Raw genomic sequence first — 24,860 nt, 5'->3', positions numbered from 1 at the left:
CCACCTTGTTATTTTCACTCCATTTTTGCCACCACAGCCTGACAATTTGGAACAACGTGTATCCACAAAACAATGAAGGCAACACTGGAGTAACAGGGCCAAGATGGAAGTTGAGTGGAAGGTGGTAAAGAGGGAAATTTTTAAATCTAAATCAGGGGTTGGCAAACTTTTTTCTGTTAAGGCCAGGGAATAAATGCTTTACACTTTGGGAGCCATTCCTTCTCCATCCTAATTACTCATTTCTGCCTTTGCAGCCTGAAAGCAGCCACAGACTGTATGCAAATGAAGGAGCATGAATGTGTTCCACTAACACTTTATTTATGGACCCTGAAATTTCAGGCATTTCATTGAATTTTGTGTAATTTTTATTCATCACAAAATACTATTCCCCTTTCTATTTTTCTCCAACAATTAAAAAACGTAGAGACCACTCTCAGCTAACTGGTTGTACAAAAAACAGGCAGTAGAGGAGCTTTAGTTTGCCTACCTTTGATCATCAGGAATGAGAAGCCAGAATACAGGTTATCCTTGGTACTTGGAGACTACTGACTTGGGGGGGAGGGTAGGCCAGAAGAGACGACTCTGGGGGTGGAGGTGGGGCCTGAAAACGTTCCTATCTTGACCTCGGTGTGCAGTTGTAAACATTCATCCTATTGGACCCCCAAAGATCCGTGTGCTTGACGGCATATAACTTTTACCCTGTTTTTCTTTTTAACGCGAAAATAAAAATGAGAAGTACCTTCTAAACTTTTTCCTTCTGTAGGGCAAGACCCTCGGCTCTCCAAACCCATTTGACTAGTGCTTGTGAAGAGGGGGTATCTTGGTCAAGAAAAGAGAGAAGACAAAAAGACCTTACCCATGCCTGTTTCCCGACCTGTGAAATGGGTGTTAGGGCTGTGCCACACCTACCTTGAAAGGTTGCTATGGGGGGTTTAACATTCATCTTGATTTTCTCACGATTCCTACACTAACCTTTGTCTTTCTCTTTATGACCATAAAATTTCCCGGACGAGAGTCTAAAATACCCAAATTGGGAGTCATTGGTGGACTGCACCCATCGGTTCCTCCAGCGCTCTGTTGGGGGTAAATAACACCGGTTAGGGCTGAAAACTGTTAATCTGGGTGGTGGGGAGAGTGTTAGGGGCCCTCGAGGCTTCGAAGCTTCGAGGTTTTGCCACCACCGATCCCTCGGCGACAGGCGGGGGCAATGGCAACTTGGGCCATCCGTTGGGCACTGGGGTATGAGGGAGCTTAAGCCTCCGCCACCGGCGGATCCCCTTCACCTCCATCTAGAAAGGCCTCCTGGAAGTAGACTGTGGCCAGCGCCACCCGCAGCACACAGACTGCCCAGAGCGGGACACGAGCTGCGGCCATGGAGAAGGCGCGGCCACCTCTTCTCGTAACCGTCTCTTTGCGCCCAGGGGTCTCCGCGGCGCGCCGGGCCCTTCCCGGAACTACTCCCGTCATGCCTTGCGATTGTGACCCGAGACACCATTGGGCCTTGACGCGCGGTGCACGCCGTGTCCCCCTTCAAACTACCATTCCCATGATGCCTCGCGATAGTGACGTGGAGCGCTATTGGTCGTTGGGGCGCAGGGTGCACCGGGAGGTGTAGTCTCTTTCGCCCTGGCGCCTTTGCCGGGGTCAACGGTCCCTTCTGGCCCGAGAGTCCGGCCGAGAGCGGTGGCGGCCTCCGCGGAAGGACTTCGTGGGAGGAGGTTGGCGGGGTTGGCTGGGCGGTGGCCGGGCTTAATGCCCGGGCTCGGGAGAGGAGTTGCAGGGAAACGGGACGCGCTCCGGGGCTGGGCAGGTCGGGCGGCGGGAGAGCGGCCTAGCGCCTCATTTTCCTCGCCTGGGGCCCATGAGCGAGCGTGGTACGATGTGGGTCGCTCCAGGCCTGGGGGAAGAGCTCGATGGTCTGAGGGGCGACTGTGTTTTCAAATTTTGGTTTATTTATTTTTAACAACTTTATTGATAATTCATTTACATAGCATACAGTTCACCCCTTCTAAGCGTACAATTCCCGTTATTTTTAGTAAATTTACCAAGTGGTGCAAACATCACTACCATCCATCCAGCTTTAGAACTTGTCAGTCACCCCAAGTGTATCTCTTCTGCCCTTTTGCAGTCTATCTCCGCCACCACTCCCAGTCCCAGGCAACCACTGATGGGCTGAGTCTATAGATTTACCTTTTCTGGACAATCCTTATAACTGGAATTATACAGTGTGTGGTTTTTTTGCGTCATCTGGTATTTTCCCTTAGTATGGTGTGTTTGACGTATATGCGTGTTGTGTGTGTCATTATTTGTTCTTTTTCATTACTGAGTAGTATCTCATTTATGGAGGGACCTCAGTTCTCATCCATTCACTAGTTAATGGATATTTGGGTTGTTTCCACTTATTGTCTATTATGAATAAGAACTATTATGAACATTTGCATACATTTCAGTTATCTTGGGCTTCATGGGAGTAGAATTGCTGGATCATAAAGTAACGATGTTTAACTTTTTGAGGAACTACCAGACCGTTTTCCAGGTTGTCAGCTGCGTCATTTTATAGTCTCTTCCAGAGGGGTATGAAGGTTCCAATTTCTTCATACCCTTCACCAACCATTTGTTATTTTCTGTAGTTTTGATTACAGCCACCCTCGTAGGTATGAAGTGGATCTTACAGTGGTTTTGATTTGAATTTCCTTCATGGCTGATGTTGAACATCTTTTCATGTGCTTATTGGCCATTTGTATATATATATATATTTTTTTGGTGAAATATTGGTTCACATCTTTTACCTATTGGTTTATTTTTAATTATGTGTTTTAAAAATACATCTATTTCTGAAACTAACACAATATTGTAAATCAACTGTACTTCAATAAAAATTTTTTAATTAAAAATATATATTTTAGTTGTGGTAAAATGTACATAACATGAAATTTACCCTTTTAAACATTATTGATTTATTTTTAAAATTATCTTATTTTATTTTATTTATTTATTTTGGCTGCGCCGTGCAGCTTGTGGGATCGCAGTTCCTGGAGCAGGGATTGAACCCAGGCCATGGCAGTGAAAGCCTGGAATCCTAACCACTAGGCCACCAGAGAGAAATCCCTTTTTCTTAAAATTCTTTTTTAAAAATTTATTTATTTTAATTAATTTTTTTATTAAAAAATTTTTTTTAAACGTAGGGAAACTTTCAGAAGAACTAGATGCCAGAAAACCTGGCCTGGTGGTCAGGCTTTTCCTCTGACCCACATAGTGCCCTGGGCCTTGCCTACAAAAATATAAAGATAGCTGTTGATGTTGTTCCAGTGCTTTCTACTTCCCCTTCACCATGTCCTTCCAGCTGAAAGTTAGCCGGTTATGCAGGTAGTCCAAATACTGTCATTACTGCTATCTAAATTTTATTGTATGCTTATTCCATGCCCCACACTGAACATAGGAATCCTGTGAGGCTAATAGTTATTATTCCCTTTTTACAGATGAGCAAGCTGAGGCACAGAGTGGTTAAGTAACTTGACCAGGGTCACTCACACTAGGAATTCTGCACTGTTTCTGTTGGGTGTGATTTTTGATTCACTGACTCCTGCGGTCAGGCCTGTGCTGGGCACTCTTAGTACACGGGGTGGTTAAGATGGGGATGAGCAAGTAAGCACACTAGTCAGAGAAACAGACAGTAAAATAATAAAAATAATTCATTCTTGTACAGAATCTTAGGGGCTGGGTTAAATGCCTTGCACAAAATATTTGAACTGAGCTTTGAAAGGTATATAAGATGTATGGTAGCCAGGTTTAACAAATCAAAATACTGTACACCCAGTTGAATTTCAGTTTCAGATAAACAACAAATAATTTTTTAGTATAAAAATATTTAGGGCTCCCCTGGTGGTGCGGTGGTTAAGAATCCGCCTTCCAATGCAGGGGACATGGGTTAGAGCACTGGTGCGGGAAGATCCCACATGCCATGGAGCAACTAAGCCCGTGTGCCACAACTACTGAGCCTGTGCTCTGGAGCCCGCAAGCCACAACTACTGAGCCTGCATGCTGCAACTACTGAAGCCCGCATGCCTAGAGCCTGTCCTCTGCAACAAGAGAAGCCACTGCAATGAGAAGCCCATGCACCGGAACAAAGAGTAGCCCCCACTCGCCGCAACTAGAGAGAGCTGCACACAGCAACGAAGAACCAAAGCAGCCAAAAATAAATAAATAAATAAATTTAAAAATTTGGAACATTACCTTTTAGGATAAAAATATTTGGGTCATACTTATATTTTTTTAATTATTTGCTATTTATCTGAAATTCAAATAACTGGGTGTCCTGTATTTAGTCTGGCAATCCCAATAAGGTTGTTTTCCGAGTGGACAGAGTGGGGGGAAAAAAAGGCTTTTTGGGGTCTCACAGTAAATTTTTAAAAATAAAAGTAACAATGGCCTTGCTAAAACATTCAAACAGTATGGAGCTGAGGCATGGTTCTGCATCTTTTCTGCCTCACAGATCATTATGCTGGAGACATTATTATGCACACAGGTCTTCCCCCATTCCTTTTAACAGCTGCATAGTATTCCATTGTCTGCCTGTGGTCATCTGGACTTCATTGAGCCTGTATGGATGGGATCAGGATTCTGATGAGTACAAACAATGCTGCCAAGACATCCCTTGAACATACATCTCTATGGGCATTGTAGGGAAATTCCCAGACGTGGAATTGTGGTGTCACAGGGTCTGTGCATTTCACATTTTCATTGCTGTTGCCAGGTTCCTCACTAAAGGGCCTGCAGCAAACACACACCCATGCCATGTTTTTCCATTTTTTTAAGTCTTTAAAATCTTTTGAAACCTTGGTAAATCTTGGAGTGAATTGTTCATATTCCTTCAGGGGCACATGAGAACTCTGAGAATATGATGAAAACGCTGGCCCTCTTTCCCAGAAAACTGTACGCCAGCACACACATACAACACATGGCCGACCTTTGGTGGGGGGTCTGTGTCTGTCCATAGCCCCCATCCCTGCTCCCAGGGCAGTAGTTCTCACACTGTAAGTAAAATAAGATTTCTGGGGAGCTCATTAAATATACAGATTGTGTTTCAACAGCTCTTTCTGAGAGAACTGAGGACACTTGGGTAAAGGAGGAGACCAGACTTGGGGTGCAACTGGGTAATAGGACTCACTCGGAGTAGAGGTGGGGTAACTGGAGAGGCAGTGAAGCACTGTAGGGGCGAGTGGGACCTTTGGAATTGGCCTGAGCTTTGAATTTGGCTCTGTTACTCGCTGGCCAGGTGACCTAACCTGTGGAGGCCTTCATTTCCTTCCTCTTCTCTATGAAAGAGGCATGACAACGACCAACTCTCAGTGTCCAGTGAGGATTAAATGAGATACTGTAGCTCTGAGCAGAGCGCTAGGCATACTGCTGGGCCTGAGAAGCACTGGCTCTCATCTTTAATATGTAACGTGTCTCACTTAAGACCTGGCCTTGAACGGCATAGTTCAATGATAACGTACCAGGTGTCTTATTATTTTCGTTGCCATCATCGGGCTTGAAGGGGAGGCTCTGGCCAGATGGCAAAGGGGGATGTGGCCTCTCCCAGGTGGTGGGAAGCGTTGAGAGATTTGAATGTGCAGTCTGAACATCAGGTATTCTTACTGCAAGTTTTCTTTCTTTACTCCCTAGAATGGCTTCAATAAGAAAAACCAGCTGTACTGTGCGTGATATCTTTGGTGACTTCAGTGATATTTCCTTAGAAGATTCAAAGATGGAAGAAATCCAGAACTTGGAAATCAGTAGAAGTCTTACCAAAATAGCACCCGGTCCAAGCAGATTTCTAAAAAGAAACCAGACTATGGATGGAAAACACTTATTCCCGAAAGAGAATGCTTTCCTGGGGAGTGGGCCCTGGCTCTCTTCAGGTAGAGCTTCGACCACTGCCTCGAAGGTCAGGGCCAACGCTGTGCTCACAAAGCTGGCCCAGATAGAAACCAAGATCAGGAACCGGAAGGTGCAGATGGATTTGTCTGACGTGGAATCTGACCTGAAGACCTCTGAGGACTGGCTTCCTAGCAGAGCAGACGAAAATCCCCCTAGAAGGACGGTTGACCTTTCTTCACAGAACACAGACAAAACCTCCCAGAAACAGGCCCTTGAAATTCCTGTCCCTGAGAGTGACATGCCGAGTGGGAAGGTCAGTAGGTTTCTAAAGAAGAGAGAAGCACCTGTGGAAAAGATATCCCCTGAAGCACATGTTGGGAAAGAGAGGGATCTTCAAACACCCAAAGAGAAAAAACCTCCTAGAAGACTGGATTCTCCAGACAGTGATGAAGAGGAAATGAAAGAGTTGCTGGGAAGCTTGATAGAATCTTCTAGCGAAAAACAAGCATCCACAAGTCAGGGTTTCACCAGCACCAAAGTCAGTGAGAAAGAACAAACAAAACTAGTCTCGGTAAGGTTTGCATGTATTTATCTTGTACTTGTATGTACTTTGCACGTGTACCTTTCTGTCATAGCACTAGAGACTTTTGAAGAGAGCCATCACCCGTAAACACTTCAGAAAGTGTTTGATGAGGAGAGGTTGGGTTTCAGCCAATCACGGGTACCCATTGCTGGTCTGCTCTGTAAGGGACAGGATTTGGGACACGTCAGGCAGTTTTGCACTATGTGGAGCCTCGTAACTGTATACACCCCAGGACAGCACTTTGTATGACTGATCCAACACCAGCTGTGATCACTGCCGTTGGTGATCCATGCCTATTTGTTGGTTGTACCACACAGGAATCACTAACTTGGGAAGGCTGCATTTCCATCTTCCAACTGTTCAATGCCAGTGAACAGTTCAGTGGCATTAAGTGCATTCACGATGTTGTGTAACCACCACCTCTGTCTAGTTCCAAAACGTTTTCATCATGCCAAAAGGAGACCCTTACCCAGTAATCCCTCCCTGTTTCCCCCTCCCCCAGACCCTAACAACCACTAATCTGCTTTGTGTCACTGTGGGTTTGCCTGTTCTAGACATCTTGTGTAATGGAATCATACAACCTGTGGCCTTTTGTGTCTGGTTTCTTTCCCTTAGCATGATGTTTACGAGGTTCACTCACATTGTAGCATGTGTCAGTGCTTCATTCGTTTCTATGGCTGAGTAATACTCCATTGTGTGGATGGACCACATTTTATTTATCCATTTGTCCATTGATGGACATTTGGGTTGTTTCCGCCTTTTGGCGATTGTGAATAGTGTACAAGTATCTGTTTGAGTCCCTGTTTTCAATTCTTTGGTTTTATACCTAGGAGTCGAACTCTTGGGTCTTGTAGTAATTCTGTGTGTAACTTATCGAGGAACAGAGAAACTGTTTCCCACAGTGACTGCACTGTTTTACATTCCCACCAGCAGTGTATGAGGGTTCCAATTTCTCCACATCCTCACCAACACTTGTTATTTTTTGTTATTTATTTATTTATTTTGGTTATAGCCATCCTAGTTGGTGTGAAGTGATGGGAAGGCTGCATTTTAAGGGGAAAAATCTGCATGTTGATTTTGACTCTGTTGAAGATCCATGTTCTCAGGGGCCTTAGTTTAGAAAATGTGTAATTAACAATATGTATTTGAAAGCAAAGTGAATTTTTCTGATTATTTGTGGAGTATGTCTAATCCCAGTATTATCTTTTCTAAATGTTGTACCTTGACTTCCAGAGATGAGGGGAAGGGAAAGAAAGGGGCAGAGAGGGATAATGATTTGATCACCAAGGACTCATGCTCTCTACCAGCCATGATGTCCGATGATAAGGACTTATGTAGCGTATGTTTGGTAATTTCCCTTCTTTTGTTTCTACCAAAGTAGGATCAGATCCCAAATCAACTGAGAGTCCTTTCGCTGCCCAGGAAGGATCTTTCCAGCTCAAAGCCATTTCCGACATCACGTCTGCCAACCTCACGGTCAGCAGATGGGACCCTTCGCAGTGCTGGCTCGAGAACTCGCTCCCCACAGATTCCCATTTCAGAGGACACAGCCTCCCACACGGCGTCACTTTCCATCCCCAGCGCCTTTCCGAAGTCCGTGCCCTCGACAGTGGGGGATGGCAAGCTCTCGTCCTCCCTGAGAAGGAGTGAGGCTGGGCCTCAGGATGAGTCTCCCTCAGAAGCCGCCGATGAAAGTCTAAATGGTAACCCTCATCCCTGCGCAGAGTTGTCACCCTGGGGCAGGAAGGGCAAGACTGCCTCTAGGATCCCTGGTGTGGTGGTCACAGGGTATTGTCATGAGGGGTGCGAGTCACACCCTTGGCTTCCTGACCTTCTTTCCTAGTTGAGGGGCTATGTCAGATTTTTTTGTTCTGTCTTTAAAGCCTTCTTCTAGTAACCCTACCCAATGACAGAGCAAAACCAGAAATCCTTCTAGAGCCTCGTGCAAGAGGACGGCAATGCAGTTTTCCTTGTTGTAAAAGAGAAATTTGCTTCCTTTCCTTTTTAACTTCAGAAAAAGAAACCAATCTCTAACCAGTCACAAACTTTTCTTTTTATAAATTTATTTATTTTTGGCTGCATTGGGTCTTCGTTGCTGCGCACAGGCTTTCTCTAGTTGCGGCGAGCAGGGACTACTCTTCATTGTGGTGCGCGGGCTTCTCATTGTGGTGGCTTCTCTTGTTGCAGAGCACAGACTCTAGGCACGCGGGCTTCAGTAGTTGTGGCTCGCGAGCTCTAGAGCGCAGGCTCAGTAGTTGTGGCGCACGGGCTTAGTTGCTCCGCGGCATGTGGGATCTCCCCGGACCAGGGCTCGAACCCGTGTCCCCTGCATTGGCAGGTGGATTCCTAACCACTGTGCCACCAGGGAAGTCCCTCATAAACATTTTTATTATTTCACCATCATTGAACGTGATTTTTATTTTAACATTGTATGTATTTAAGAAAGAGCAGAAAGAAAAAAGATGTGCAGCCAACATTGATTTCTCCCATCTGGTGCCTGATCATCAAATCCGAGTTCAATAACTGTGTCTCGAGTACCTGCTGTGTGCCAGCACGTGCCAGGCATCATGGTGTCAGGAACAGGATAACAAACAAGCCAACTCTCCCCTGACCCCAAGTGCCAGGGTGATCCGTAGCCTGTGAATCAGTTGTAGGGGAGGAAAAATAGCTTTTTCCTTGTGTCCTTCTGGGTTCTTGGCTGGGGCTCTGTGACCAAAGGCAGGTTAACAGGAGAAGAGCGTTCAGATATTAAATAAATATTTAAGGTACGTTTTATGTGACACAGGAGCCTTCATAAGGAAATGGAAACCTGAAGAAACGGTCGCGCCTTCTGCTAGGTTTGATGGGAGAATAGTTGTGGGAGAATGTGATAGATGGAAGGATATGAGCCAAGGGTAGTAGATGAGGGGAGATGTAGTTGGGGTTGCTCAGTGTTCCCCCATCTTGGACATAAGGATGCTCCTTTCCTCCAGGTAGAGGGAAGGCACATCTTCTTACCTGAGGGCCTTACGACCTGATTCAGGGGAGAAGGTCAGGGAGTCCTTGCAGCCCCTGCTGTGTCTCAGATTCCTGCAGGTCCAAATATTCAAGATGCCAAGGTACCACCACATAGGGGGCGGGGAGGAGAAGCACGGCCAGCAAGAGTCCCTGCCACGCGCCCTTGTGAGGGTTGGAGAAGGCAGTGAAACAGGCTCACGGATGTGAGGAAATCCCTTTGAGCCCCCTCAGGGGCCACCATCGGCCGGATGCCATTTGGCACCTCACTGATATGGTCTCATATCTTTGGGCCCAAGGGGCTGGTGAGTGTGTGTCCACGCCAGCCTGGCAGGTGTGGGTGAGAAGGTGGGTGTAGCTGGTGGGGCAGGTGCCAGACCCAGGTTCCCGCCCTCCTGGGCTGCCCATCCAGGCTGCCCCTCAGCCCTCGCTGCTGGCCTGGAGGGCCCCCTTGGTGTCCAGACCCCACCTTCCCTCATTCTGATGCAGCCTCAAGGGAGGCACGTAGCAGGGAGTGGTGAGTACAAGTCTGAGTTTGGGGTCCAGCATACCTGAGATGGACATCCTTGCTCCGCCTCTTTCTGGCCGTGCAGTGTCAGGCTCTCTGTGCCATGGTCTCCACACCTGTAACGTGGGGCAGAGCTGTGTCAGTGAGCTGGTGCCTGTGGAGTGCCTCAGTGGGGCCTCCTGCTCAGTAAGCTTGTGCGAGTCCGGGTTGGCTGATGTGACAATAACGTCATTCCTCAGCCAATGACAACACTGTTCCAGAGAGCTCATCCACAGTTTCCTGCAGTGCCTTGGCCCGAGCCGGCTGGGATGGCTTAGTTCAGAGGCTTTGTCCATGAACGTATCTCTGGACTTACGTGTCATGTGCATTGTGGTAACTGGCAGTGTTAGAGGAGCTCGGAGGCGGGGGCGAGACCCTCACGCTAGAGTGATGAGCTGGGCTTTGATCTGGGTCTTAGGCTGCCAGAGGGCTGCACTCAGCTGACCTTTCCAAAGAGAGTAGACGGCTCAGTCTTCCATCTCCTGCTCATCCCCAGCGCTGTGCCACCTGCGGGAGGGCCCTGCTCCCGTCTGCTCCTGCTAACTGTCCCCTGCCTGTTCCTAGAATTGGGGGTCTCATCCTGCCTCCTCAGGGAGACTCACCCCTCCAACCTAGCATGTGCCCTCTGTGGAAGCCTCTAGACACCTTAGGCCCCCTTCGGAAGTGTCTGTTCAACTCAGCCATGATTGGATCATGTACCTGCTTGAGTTTTGAGGCCCCGCAGGGTGGACCCCCCCACCCCCCCGCGCCCTTCCCATCTCCAGTTGTATGCGCACGCACACACACACACACACCACACAGCCTTTGTGCCTCGGGCCTGAAATGAGCCACATGATGGTGTCCCTGCGAATACTGGCAGCTGGTTGGCCTCCCCCGTCCTGGGGAGGAGTGGGCTCGCATACTGATGGGGCAGAAACCCGCTGGGACACCCGAACTGCACAGAGCCTTCCTCCTCCTGAGTAACCTGCACACAAGGCATTTGGGCTCTGGTGACTGGCCAGCTGGCACCACAGTTAAGTGTCCTTAACTTGCTTTAAATGAGAACTTAGGATGAGGTGCCAGTCCCCCTCTCCTACCTCAAGCACATGTGTCACTGGGTGTCCTTCCTTGCATCGTGATTGTCTCCTCTGTCTAGGCCAGAGGCTGAGAGGTCTGTGGTCTGTGTTTTGTTTCTTTGTTTTGCTTTGTTCTTTTGGCCTCACTGCACGTCCTGTGGGATCTTAGTTCCTTAGTTCCCCAACCAGGGATTGAACCCGGGCCCTCGGCAGTGAAAACGCAGAGTCCTAACAACTGGGAATTTCCCCATCGTCTGTTTTTTTTTTCTTCTTTGCACTGGGTCCCACAGATCCTGTGGCCAGACCTGGTGTCAGCTCCTCCTTCCCCAGCCAAGTCTCCAACCCCCTTGAGGTTATAACTCCCTCCTCTCAGACCTCCAGGGCCCCTGCACACATGTTCACAATACTTGGCTCTTCTTTTATTTAAAAAAATTTTTTTTAATGTTTTATTTATTTATTTTTGGCTGCGTTCGGTCTTCATTGCTGTGTGCGGGCTTTCTTCTAGTTGCGACGAGCGGGGGCTACTCTTCGTTGCGGAGCATGGGCTTCTCATTGGGGTGACTTCTCTTGTTGCAGAGCATGGGCTCTAGGGCGCATGGGCTTCAGTAGTTGTGGCTCGTGGGCTTAGTTGCTCTGTGGCATTTGAGATCTTCCTGGACCAGGGTTCGAACCCATGTCCCCTGCACTGGCAGGCAGATTCTTAACCAGTGCGCCACCAGGGAAGCCCAGTCGTCTGTTTTTATGAATAAAGTTTTTTGGGTTTTTTTTTTGGCCGCACTGCGTGGCATGTGGGATCTCAGTTTCCCGACCAGGGATCGAACCCGCATCCCCTGCTTTGGAAGGCCGGAGTCTTAACTGCAGAACGGTGGGGGAAGTCCCTATAAATAAAGTTTTACTGGGACACAGCCATACCCATTTGTTTACACATGGTCTGTGGCGGCTTTCGAATCATGAGGGCAGAGCTGAGCAATGGTGACAGAGACAGACTAGCCCGAAAAGCCAAAAATATTTATGACCTAGCCCTTTAGAGAAAAAGCGCTTGGATCCCTGGGCTCACTTTCTGAGGACAGGGACTGCACGCCTTCCGCTCTTCCTGTCCCTAGCACTTAGCCCGGTGCCTACAACAGGATGGTGAACGCATGTGGAGTAAATATCGGCATGTTACATTTTTGATTACAGATTTGAGAATAAATATTTTATCCCTTGATGATCTGGCTCCAGCTGTCAGTGAGAAATCAGACTTGGAACAGAAAGTAAGTACAAAAAACTGATTTTTCCTTTTAGGTCTTTGGGTAGAACAGCTTGCAACCGTTATGCCTCATTTAGGTCAGTGGTTCTCACCTGGGGGCGATTGCTCCCCTAGGGGACACTTGGCAATGTCTGGCAACACTGTGGTCATGACTGGGGTGCAGGGTGCTACTGGCATTCAGTGGGTAGTGGTCAGGGATGTCCTGTGCCAGTGTCCCACAATGCATAGGATGGCCCCCACTGCAAAGAATGTTCGTGTCTCAAATGTCAGCGTGCCATGGGTAGAGACCCTGATTTAGGTAATAACAGGATAGAGCTACTTAATATATCAGAAGATTAAAGCAGATCCCACTTCAACTTCCCCACAACTAACCTGTACTTGTTGCATCGCCCCGTGGTGATTCTTTGCATATTAGTAACCACCTCATTATCAACGCATGTTTTGATAATACATAATAATGACACTTTAACAGATTTCACCCACGTGCCAGCTACACATGCTCACAACATCAGTGCTAAGTGCAGCAGCCTCGTGCTGAAGGGTTTCAAGAGTTCTGCTCACGGATACACAAGAGAAGGAAAAGACCTACAAAAACAAACCCAGAACAATTAAGAAAATGGTAATAGGAACATACATATCGAAATTACCTTAAACGTAAATGGATTAAATGCTCCAACCAAAAGACATAGACTGGCTGAATGGATACAAAAACAAGACCCATATATATGCTGTCTACAAGAGACCCGCTTCGGACCTAGGGACACATATAGACTGAAAGTGAGGGGATGGAAAAAGATATTCCATGCAACTGGAAATAAAAAAAAAGTAGGAGTAGCAATTCTCATATCAGACAAAAGTGACTTTAAAATAAAGACTATTAGAAGAGACAAAGAAGGACACTACATAATGATCAAGGGATCAATCCAAGAAGAAGATATAACAGTGATAAATATTTATGCACCAACATAGGAGCACCTCAGTACATAAGGCAAATGCTAACAGCCATAAAAAGGGAAATCGACAGTAACACAATCATAGTAGGGGACTTTAACACCCCACTTTCACCAATGGACAGATCATCCAAAATGAAAATAAATAAGGAAACACAAGCTTTAAATGACACATGGACTTAACTGATATTTATAGGACATTCCACCCAAAAACAACAGAGTACACTTTCTTCTCAAGTGCTCATGGAACATTCTCCAGGATAGACCATATCTTGGGTCACAAATCAAGCCTTGGTAAATTTAAGAAAATTGCAATCGTGTCAAGTATCTTTTCCAACCACAACGCATTGAGACTAGATATCAATTACAAGAAAAAAACTGTAAAAAATACAAACACATGGAGGCTAAACAACACGTTACTAAATAACCAATAGATCACTGAAGAAATCAAAGAGGAAATAAAAAAATACCTAGAAATAAATGACACGATGACGCAAAACATGGGATGCATAAAAAGCAGTTCTAAGCAGGAAGTTTATAGCAGTACAATCCTACCTCAGGAAACAAGAAAAATCTCAAATAAACAACCTAACCTTACATCTAAAGCAATTAGAGAAAGAAGAACAAAAATTCCCCAAAGTTAGCAGAAGGAAAGAAATCATAAAGATCAGATCAGAAATAAATGAAAAAGAAATGAAGGAAACGATAGCAAAGATCAATAAAATGAAAAGCTCGTTCTTTGAGAAGATAAAATTGATAAACCGTTAGCCAGACTGATCAGGAAAAAAAAGGGAGAAGACTCAAATCAACAGAATTAGAAATGAAAAAGGAGAAGTAACAACTGACACTGCAGAAATACAAAGGATCATGAGAGATTACTACAAGGAACTATATGCCAATAAAATGGACAACCTGGAAGAAATGGACAAATTCTTAGAAAAGTACCACCTTCCGAGACTGAACCAGGAAGAAATAGAAAATATAAACAGATCAATCACAAGCACTGAAATTGAGACTGTGATTAAAAATCTTCCAACAGGGCTTCCCTGGTGGCGCAGTAGTTGAGAGTCCGCCTGCCGATGCAGGGGACATGGGTTCGTGCCCCGGTCCGGGAAGATCCCACATGCCGCGGAGCGGCTGGGCCCGTGAGCCATGGCCGCTGAGCCTGAGCGTCTGGAGCCTGTGCTCCGTAACGGGAGAGGCCGCAACAGTGAGAGGCCTGCGTACCGCAAAAAAAAAAAAAAAAAGAAGGAAAAAAACATCTTCCAACAAACAAAAGCCCAGGACCAGATGGCTTCACAGGTGAATTCTATCAAACATTTAGAGAAGAGCTAACACCTATCCTTCTCAAACTCTTCCAAAATATAGCAGAGGGAGGAACACTTCCAAACTCATTCTACGAGGCCACCATCACCCTGATACCAAACCCAGACAAAGTTGTCACAAAAAAAGAAAACTACAGGCCAATATCACTGATGAACATAGATGCAAAAATCCTCAACAAAATACTGGCAAACAGAATCCAACAACACATTAAAAGGATCATACACCACAATCAAGTGGTGTTTGTCTCAGGAATGCAAGGATTCTTCAATATATGCAAATCAATCAATGTGATACACCATATTAACAAATTGAAGGATAAAAACCATATGATAATCTCAGTAGATGCATAAAAAGCTTTTGACAAAATTCAACACCCATTTATGATAAAAAAACTCTCCAGAAAGTAGGCATAGATGGAACCTACCTCAACATAATATAGGCCATATATGACAAACCCACAGCCAACATTCTCAATGGTGAAAAACTGAAACCATTTCCTCTAAGATCAGGAAGAAGACAAGGTTGCCCACTCTCACCACTATTATTCAACATAGTTTTGAAAGTTTTAGCCACAGCAATCAGAGAAGAAAAAGAAATAAAAGGAATCCGAATCAGAAAAGAAGAAGTAAAGCTGTCACTGTTTGCAGACGTTACATAGAGAATCCTCAAGATGCCACCAGAAAACTACTAGAGCTAATCAGTGAATTTGATAGAGTGGCAGGATACAAAATTAATGTACAGAAATATCTTGCATTCCTGTACACTAATGATGAAAAATGATGGTGAAAGAGAAATTAAGGAAACACTCCCATTTACCATTGCAACAAAAAGAATAAAATACCTAGGAATAAACCTACCTAAGGAGACAAAAGACCTGTATGCAGAAAACTATAAGACACTGATGAAAGAATTAAAGCTGATACAAACAGATGGAGAGATATACCATGTTCTTGGATTGGAAGAATCAACATTGTGAAAATGACTCTACTACCCAAAGCAATCTACAGATTCAGTGCAATCCCTATCAAACTACCAATGGCATTTTTCACAGAACTAGAACAAAAAATTTCACAATTTGTATGGAAACACAAAGACCCCGAAAAGCCAAAGCAATCTTGAGAAAGAAAAACGGAGCTGGAGAATCAGGCTCCCTGACTTCAGACTATACTACAAAGCTACAGTCATCAAGACAGTATCGTATTAGCACAAAAACAGAATATAGATCAATGGAACAGACAGCCCAGAGATAAGCCCACGCACATATGGTCACCTTATCTTTGATAAAGGAGGCAAGAATATACAATGGAGAAAAGACAGCCTCTTCAATAAGTGGTATTGGGAAAACTGGACAGCTCCACATAAAAGAATGAAATTAGAACACTTCTTAACACCATACACAAAAATGAACTCACAATGGATTAAAGACCTAAATGTAAGGCCAGACACTATAACACTCTTAGAGGAAAACATACACAGAACACCCTATGACATAAATCACAGCAAGATCCTTTTTGACCGACCTCCTAGATAAATGGAAATAAAAACAAAAATAAACAAATGGGACCTAATGAAACTTAAAGACTTTTGCATAGCAAAGGGAACCATAAACAAGACGAAAAGAAAACCCTCAGAATGGGAGAAAATGTTTGCAAACGAAGCAACTGACCAAGGGTTAAATCTCCAAAATATACAAGCAGCTCATGCAGCTCAATATCAAAAAAACAAACAACCCAATCCAAAAATGGGCAGAAGACCTAAACAGACATTTCTCCAAAGAAGATATACAGACTGCCAACAAACACATGAAAGAATGCTCAACATCACTAATCATTAGAGAAATGCAAATCAAAACTACAATGTGATATCATCTCACACCAGTAGAATGGCCATCATCAAAAAGTCTACAAACAGTAAATGCTGGAGAGGGTGTGGAGAAAAGGGAACACTCTTGCACTGTTGGTGGGAATGTAAATTGATACAGGCACTATGGAGAACAGTATGGAGGTTCCTTAAAAAACTACAAATAGAACTACCATATGACCCAGCAATCCCACTACTGGGCATATACCCTGAGAAAACCATAATTCAAAAAGAGCCACGTACACAATGTTCATTGCAGCAGTCTTTACAATAGCCAGGACATGGAAGCGTCCATTGACAGATGAATGGATAAAGAAGATGTGGCACATATATACAATGGAATATTACTCAGCCATAAAAAGAAATGAAATTGTCATTTGTAGTGAGGTGGGTGGATGTAGAGTCTGTCCTACAGAGTGAAGTAAGTCAGAAAGAAAAACAAATACCATATGCTAACACATACATATGGAATCTTAAAAAAAAACTTCTGATGAACCTAGGGGCAGGACAGGAATAAAGATGCAGACGTAGAGAATGGACTTGAGGACACGGGGAGGGGGAAGGGTCAGCTGAGAGTAACTTTGACGTATACACCAGCAAAATTAAAATAGATATTACATTTATTTTACATTTATCCCTAGTGGGAACAGCTGCATAGCACAGGGAGATCAGCTCGGTGCTTTGTGACCACCTAAAGGGGTGGGATAGGGAGGGTGGGAAGGAGATGCAAGAGGGAGGGGATATGGGGATAAATGTATACATATAGCTGATTCACTTTGTTATACAGCAGAAACTAGCACAACGTTGTAAAGCAATTATACTCCAATAAAGATGTTAAAAAAAAAAAAAAAAGAGTTCAGCTCACGATACTCAGCCTGCCTAAATCTAGGAAGGACAGCGTGGACCCTCACCTCCTGGGCCCTTGGGGTGTCCTTATCCTAACACAGTTGTATTCCGAGCTTGTTCATTCGAAAACACTTTCCAGTGACCTCTGCCATCCTTTGTTTTAGAAAGGTCAGGGGGAAAAGGCATCCAGCAAAAGCCCCTGGGCTGGGGCCCCCCCCTCTGGAAGCAAGATTTCTGAGTGCCTGAGCCAGCGGTCCGCCTTGTCCCCTGGACCCAAGGGCACTTCTAGACTGGGGTCAAAGTCTCAGGAACCTACGGCCAGCACAGTGAGCTCGGCTTATTCGGATGATTTTGAAAAATCCCCCAGTCCAACAGCATCTGAGTCGATGCCCCATTCTGAGGAGTCTCCTGACAGGACGCTGGCGACTTGGTCTGAATTTTCTGCAAGCCTGAAGACAGACCTTCCTCCACCAACTCCCAAGTCTCGGAAAAAGTGGGCCAGGGGTGTTACAAGAGTCATGGTGAAGGAGATGGCTGTGCAGACCCTCGATCCCGCCTTCACCTACCAGTGGGCTAAGGGTAAGCATGTTGGTTGGAGGAGGGAGGGGCAGGCCAGAGGCAGCGACAGGCAGGAACCCTGGGGCCAGGAGGTCTGGGTTGTCGTCATTAGTCAGCTGGGGGAACCTCAGCACCCTGTTTCCTCTCCCACAGAAGAGGGGGCTCCTTGGGTACTCCCCACTGTCTTCCAAGCTCTAAAACACTGAAAGGTTTCAAACCAAAGACTAAGTCAGTGGTTCTCAGCTGGGGTGATCCTGGCCCCAGGGGACAGACATCGGCAAGGTCTGGGTGACGGGAAGTCTATGGGTGGAGGCCAGGGGTGCTGCTCAACATCCTGCAGTGGCCAGGATGGCCTGGCCAGAGAGTGACCCCGCCCCAAATGTCAGTGTTACCCAGGGTGACAGGAACCGCCTTCTGGGACAGCATGTCCTCAGGCACTTTGTGGGGCCCCAGCATGGGGGCTCCAAGGGCTGCTGTGTTGCCCAGCTGGCTGGTTGTCTGAACTCGCTGCGTTTGTCGGTGGATTCTCTTCTGGGGAGCAGCAGGCACTGCTCATCTTTTCTCGTGTCCCCAGCATTGGTCTTGGCCCTTGCGGATGGAAAGGTCGCTTTCTTTTAGCGAGTCTCCTGCTCCCTTTTCTTGTCTAGACAACACCCGCAATACGGACAGAACTTGTTTCCAGACTGTGCGCTGGGGTGCGGTTCTACCTTTGTCTGTTCATTTGGATTTGGAGGCTTAGTCATACATCCGCTGGGACCTCACACCTGGCTGGGGGCGTGACTGTTCTGTTTCTCAGGGAGGAAGGTCAGTCAGACGAGCCAACTCAGATCACTAGAAGGTGTTCAAGGGGATTTTAAACCCTGGTTCTGTGTCCCTCTCCAGGTCCTCCTGCTGCCTTTCTGACAGCCTAGCCTGTGGGCAGCAAATGTGCCCATTTTTGTTTCTTTTTTTGCAATTTAAAGAGATGGACATGGGGTGGGGGAAGGGCAAGCTGGGACGAAGTGAGAGAGTGGCATGGGCACATATACACTACCAAACGTAAAATAGATAGCTAGTGGGAAGCAGCCGCATAGCACAGGGAGATCAGCTCGGTGCTTTGTGACCACCTGGAAGGGTGGGATAGGGAGGGTGGGAGGGAGACGCAAGAGGGAGGAGATATGGGGATGTATGTATACGTATAACTGATTCACTTTGTTATAAAGCAGAAACTAACACACCATTGTGAAGCAATTATACTCCAATAAAGATGTTTTAAAAAAAAAAGTGAAAAATAAAAAATAAAGAGGTGCTTTCATAAAACATTGGTGGTGCTGATTTCCTAGACGCGGCCTGACTTTGAAAGGAGGGGGAAAAAAGGCACCATAAATCAGCCAGCCAGTTAGAATCCAGGGAACATTCCGAAGCCCTCAAATAGCTGTGGAAGGAGGGCAGAGCCAGGGGAGGGCACGATGCCACAGTTGTCAGCCGTGCTGAGCTGTGGTGACCACTTCAGCCAGCACACCTGACTTGTATATTGAACAGGGAGAACCTACCAGAAAGATGGAGGCAGGCTTGGGAAATTTTTAAAAGGGGTAACGGTTAAAAAAGCAAGGAGGGTGGCCATCACATTCAGAAAGAGAAAAGGACAGATTCATGTAGCTTATTTCAGCCTCACACCTGTTGATGAGAAAGTCATTGCTCTGAATCCTGCCCACTCACCTCTCCCCCTTTGTCCTTGGGACAGCGGCCGGCGTAGCGGCCATCGGACCAGCCCTGGGAGGTGCCTATGTGGACCCCTCGCCCATCGCCAGCCACGTCATCAGTGCGGACGCCATAGAAGGTAACAGCCCAGCTCACCTTGTGGGTCCCTTAGGTCGAGGACATCGATGTTGGACAGAACAGGAAGGCTACCAGGAACATACCTATGAGCCTTCCACCCCCACAGGGCCATCTTTATTTTGTGTGTTCCCCTCAGAGCCTTTCTGTCCAGAATCCATAGGTGTTTTCCTCTGGAAGACACTCAGCCAGTACTGAGCGGCCCAGCCCTGTGGACGCGACACTTGCCTCCTTGCTGAGTGTGGGAGAGTCGTGGGGCCCTGGGGAGGCCCAGCCCAGCCTCGGGCAATAGGAAGACGCCCAGCAGCCACCTTGGGAAACCCAGTCTGTGTCAGGTCCCACGGGGCTGCTGATGACTCGCATGACACAAGCAAGGATCCGTCTAGGACCTGCTTTTTTTCCCCCATTTCCATTTTCTTAACATTTTTAGATGATGAAGATATTAAAATATATTGGTTGTAATATGTGAAATATTTATATCCTTAAAAAAAATCTCCTGTTTTTAAACACAATATTAACCTCAACAATTTTTCCATGTTACTGTGTAGTTTTAGTAATGATCATTTTTAACAGTTTAACAGTTTAAAATTTTTTTTTAAATTTTTTTAATTTTAATTTTATTTTTTGGCTGCAGTGGGTGTTCGTTGCTGAGCGGGGGCTACTCTTTGTCGCGGTGCGCGGGCTTCTCATTGCGGTGGCTTCTCTTGTTGCGGAGCACGGGCTCTAGGCGCGCCGGCTTCAGTAGTTGTGGCGCGCGGGCTCAGTAGTTGTGGCTCGCGGGCTCTAGAGCGCAGGCTCAGTAGGTGTGGCGCACGGGCTTTGTTGCTCCACGGCATGTAGGATCTTCCCGGACCAGGGCTCGAACCTGTGTCCCCTGCATTGGCCGGCGGATTCTTAACCACTGCGCCACCAGGGAAGCCCCAGTTGCAGTTATATTTAATTGTACTTTTATTTAGTTAATTATTATATTTTAATTGCGTTTTAAATTATTTTAATTATGTGTTTAAAAATTCATAGTGTAAAATTTGCCCTCTTCCCCATTTTTAAGTGTACAGTTCAGGAGTGTTAGATTCGCACTGTGCGGTTGCAGTTTGGGGAGCCGTGTCACTGGCCTTCTTTCCTTGTGTTGGACGCTGAGGTGAGGCTTCCGGTTCTGCCTGGGAGCTGAGCTGAGGGTGTGAGATCCACACAAAGTCAGCGAAGAGAGCGGTTCCTTTACTACTGAGTAGAGAGAGGCACAGAATAGGCGAGTCCTTTGCTGCTTCCGAAGGTGGCAGCACCTGCAGAGAGCATCCCGACACAGTCCACGGTGGGGGGCTGCAGGGCCCTTGCGGGGAGCGGGTCTGGCCAGGGGGATGGGGCCCCGGGGGCTGCCGACTGACACGGAACCCGGTGCAGCCCTGACAGCGTACAGCCCGGCCGTGTTCGCGCTCAACGATGTGCTGAAGCAGCAACTGAGCCTGACACAGCAGTTCATCGAGGCCAGCCGGCACCTGCATGCATCCCTCCTGCGCTCCCTGGACCGGGACTCATTCCATTACCACACCCTGGAGGAAACCAAAGAGGTGACCATGGTGCAGCTAACCCGTCCCGGGAAAGAGAGGGCAGGCGGCTTCCCACGCTCAGCCCGGGGTGGCGGGGACGCTGGGGGCCCCGCCACCTTCACCTTCAGTCCTCGTGGAAGGAGTCCTGTTCTCTCTTTGGCCATGACCAGGGCTGGTGCGGGGCAGGGGCACTGAGAGCCAGCCGCAGCCCAGGCTCTGTGTGACCTCGGACCAAAGGTGACCTCCTCGGTGAGGGTCCTGTCCCTCTACCTACCGTTCCCATGGGCCACCACAGGCAGGGCCCCTCTCCTCAGTCCCAAGGGCTAAGCTCAAGGGATGTCACACTCACCTCTATTTTTCCCTCCAAAATTTATTTTTTTGTCTGATTACAAAAAATATTGTATAAAAATTTTGTTGGAGATATGTAGCCTATAAAGTTCTCCATAATTTCAGAGATAACTATTACCAACTTGATATATAGTCTTTAGATTTTTCCTATGTAAAATATAAACTGTTATGTACATGTACAATATTTTATCTTACATATTTTATACTATGTATAAAATATATAGAAGAGGTATAGTATTTATATATAATAACATGATATATATATTTCTTTACAGAAATGGCATCATACTATATGAGTTGTTCTGCATGGTGATTTTTATCATTTTATCTACAAATATTTCAGTATATATTTCTTAAAAATAAAGACTTTAAAAAAATAGTCACAATGCCAGTATACCAAAACCAAATTAACCTTTTTTTTTGGTTTTGCTTGTGGGATCTTAGTTTCCTGACTAGGGATCAAACCCGTGCCCTTGGCAGTGAAAGTGCAGAGTCCTAACCACCGGACAGCCAGGGAATTCCTGCAGCATTTTTTTTTTGTTTGGCTGTGTTGGGTCTTTCTTGCTGCGTGTCGGCTTTTCTCTAGTTGCGGCGAGCAGGGGCTACTCTTCATTGTGGTGTGCAGGCTTCTAATTAGGTGGCTTCTCCTGTTGCAGAGCGTGGGCTCTAGGCGCGCGGGCTTCAGTAGTTGTGGCTCGTGGGCTCTAGAGTGCAGTCTCAGTAGTTGTGGCGCACGGGCTTAGTTGCTCCGCGGCATGTGGGATCTTCCTGGACCAGGGCTCGAACCCGTGTCCCCTGCATTGGCAGGCGGATTCTTAACCACTGCGCCACCAGGGAAGCCCTAAGCTTTCTTGATATCATTAGATATCCAGTGTTCAGATTTCCACTCATCTCATAAAAGTTGTACCTTTTTCTCCTGTTTATTTCATCAGTGTCCAAACTGGTACATCAAGATCGTTTGGGGCTTCCCTGGTGGCGCAGTGGTTGAGAGTCCACCTGCCAATGCAGGGGATGCGGGTTCGTGCCCCGGTCTGGGAAGATCCCACATGCCGCGGAGCGGCTGGGCCTGTGAGCCATGGCCGCTGAGCCTGCGCGTCCGGAGCCTGTGCCCTGCAACGGGAGAGGCCACAACAGTGAAGAGGCCGGCGTACCGCAAAAAAAAAAAAGATCATTTGATGTCTTAATCTAGAGCAGTGGTTCTCAGCCCTGAGCAGCGTCAGACCCCTGAGGGCCTGACCACTGGGGTTGTGTTGGCAGCAGGGTGGGCCTAGCAGTGGGCGTTTCTCCCATGGGCCCATTGGGGACCCACTTTGAGAACCACTGCTCTAGAGGTCTTCCCCCCTCCCCCATCTCTTTGGTTTCCTTGCAGTTTACTGGTTGGAAGAAAACAGGTTGTCCTGGGACTTCCCTGGCGGTCCAGTGGTTAAGACTCTGCACTTCCAATGCAGGGGGTGTGGGTTCGATCCCTGGTTGGGGAACAAAGATCCCACATGCCGCACGGTGTGGCCAAGAAAAAGAAAGAAAATAGGTTATCTGACGGTTTCCCACATTCTGGACTGGGCTGATTGCTCCCCAGTGGGGTCCTTTTAACTTGTTCCTCTGTTGGATGTGCATCAGTTGATTGGATGCAGGCTGAAGTGATCTGACTACGTCACCTGCCTGCAGCCCACGTGTGGCTGCCTGCTCTCTGCTCCAGGCCCACACCCTGAGAGTGGCACCCAAGTCCTTCTCCCCAACCTGTGTCCTCTGAGGGCACCCCGGGTAGCCCTGCCCCTCACCACGGTCCCTTTTCCCTTCCAGGCTCAGTCAGGGCTCACCCCTTGCAGGGTACCTGCCCGGAGGCTGCCTGGGTTCACCTCTCCTCTTCTGTTTCCATTGCCACCTGGCATCCCTTCATTTTTTCTGTTAGCCCCTGGGGATAGGCACCATCTCCAGGACCCAGAGCCTCAGCAGACTGAGGCAGCAGTGGTGATGGCTTCCCTGTGTGTCCTCTGCCCCACAGTACATCAGGCAACACAGGCCCACCCCGCTGACCATGGAGGAGGCCCTGGAGGAGGTGAAGAAGGAGCTGTGAACGCCGGGAGGTGAGACAGACTCATGGGTCTAAGGAGCTGGTCCCGTAAACCAGCCGTGACGCTCACACCTTAGTTCCCAGGGGACATTCCCAGTGGTGGGGGCAGGTGGCACCCAGGACTCACCTGAGAGGAATCCCAGCTGCAGCCTTTTCTAGCTGAGTAGTTGAGCCCTCCCAGCCCCCATTTCCTCAGTGTGCATGGCACCTGAGAGGACGTACCACAGGCCAGTGGAAATGGAACCCCAGGTGGAGCTGTCACCACTCGTGGCAGGACAGAGGATGCCAGCCTGTCTGGAGCCACGAGGAAACAGGACCAGGCGTCCACGCCGGGGACTCCCAGGAGACACCAGGGCAGAGCTTCTGACCCGACTCCACAATTCAGACAAAGTCTGCACTCAGGACGCACCTCCTCCCTCCTCAGCCTGAGCACGCTTCTTGACTTAAATGCACAGAGGAAAAAGGTCTTTAAAAAAAAAGTCTTTATTTGAAGGCAAAACAGTAAAATCCACGAGAAATTGTTAACAACACGTTTACATTTTATCCTGAATCAGACACATTTGAACAATTCACAGCTACAGGAAATCTAGAACAAAATCAAATATTTTACCACATCAGGTGGAAAAGTTGGAGAAAATTTTGCAGCTCATTGAAAAGAATTTTTCAAAAATGTTTCTGTACAAATAAATGGCACCACACCAAGCTGCCTGCGGATGCCGAGTGCAGCCGATCCCAGGCGGTCGCTCAGCAGCTCCCGGCAGAGGCGGCTCCCTCCAGCCTCACCTCCCTTTGGGGGCGGCTTGGGGCAGGCAAAGGAAGTGACAGAGCAGGAAGCAGGGCCGGTGGTCGCTCTCCACACTCTGGATGTGAATGGGCCGTTGCACGTGAGTGCTGGTGTGCGGGTTCCTCTCCGTGAAAAACACAAGTAGAGACACTAAGGGTACGTATGCTCCAAGGGCGTCATCATTATGTGACCTGGAGATGCCTCAGATAAGTTTCCTCAGAACCTTTTGTTTCTGCAGGGAACAGCAAATGGCTAACGTTCAAACAAAAACAAAAACAAGAAACAAAACAAAAAAACCCACCTCAACTTAAACAGCTTAAGTAACTAAGGGCTAGTATGTCTCAGAGGAATCAGGTTTCAAATTATCTCACTGGGTATCAACCTAGATCAGTACTTTTTTCTAAAACTAAACCATTTGGAGTAAAAATGAAAACCCTGTTTAACTTTGCAAATCAAAAAGGTTTTGTT

At 47.1% G+C, this 24,860-nt stretch overlaps 2 protein-coding genes across 8 annotated transcripts in view; one reads left to right on the top strand and one right to left on the bottom strand.

Moving 5' to 3' along the window:
• Positions 1–1,434, bottom strand: part of CALR3 (calreticulin 3) — a 31,548-nt gene extending 30,114 nt beyond the window's left edge. For 2 of the 4 annotated variants that reach the window (XM_029219081.1, XM_029219080.1), the window contains exons 1-2: positions 1,284–1,434; positions 973–1,074 (exon numbers count right to left, since the gene is read on the bottom strand). In XM_029219081.1, the coding sequence (XP_029074914.1) occupies positions 973–1,074; positions 1,284–1,374 (193 nt within the window). In that variant the 5' untranslated portion in view covers positions 1,375–1,434. Of the gene's footprint in view, positions 1–487; positions 1,253–1,283 lie in introns of those variants that run through there. The other 2 variants (XM_029219084.1, XM_029219082.1) reach the window with 2 other exon arrangements.
• Positions 1,435–1,651: 217 nt separating this feature from the next.
• Positions 1,652–24,860, top strand: part of CUNH19orf44 (chromosome unknown C19orf44 homolog) — a 30,898-nt gene continuing 7,689 nt past the window's right edge. For 2 of the 4 annotated variants that reach the window (XM_029216982.1, XM_029216981.1), the window contains exons 1-8: positions 1,652–1,718; positions 5,668–6,433; positions 7,827–8,148; positions 12,221–12,294; positions 17,437–17,851; positions 19,554–19,649; positions 21,044–21,210; positions 23,540–23,621. In XM_029216982.1, coding sequence (XP_029072815.1) covers positions 5,669–6,433; positions 7,827–8,148; positions 12,221–12,294; positions 17,437–17,851; positions 19,554–19,649; positions 21,044–21,210; positions 23,540–23,611 — 1,911 coding nt within the window. In that variant the 5' untranslated portion in view covers positions 1,652–1,718; position 5,668 and the 3' untranslated portion in view covers positions 23,612–23,621. Of the gene's footprint in view, positions 1,719–5,667; positions 6,434–7,826; positions 8,149–12,220; positions 12,295–17,436; positions 17,852–19,553; positions 19,650–21,043; positions 21,211–23,539; positions 24,730–24,860 lie in introns of those variants that run through there. The other 2 variants (XM_029216983.1, XM_029216980.1) reach the window with 2 other exon arrangements.

The sequence above is a fragment of the Monodon monoceros genome, unplaced genomic scaffold (assembly GCF_005190385.1).
Source record: "Monodon monoceros isolate NGI ecotype Baffin Bay Population unplaced genomic scaffold, NGI_Narwhal_1 Super_Scaffold_12, whole genome shotgun sequence".
NCBI lineage: Eukaryota > Metazoa > Chordata > Mammalia > Artiodactyla > Monodontidae > Monodon > Monodon monoceros.
This window is presented reverse-complemented; position numbering and strand designations above follow the sequence as displayed.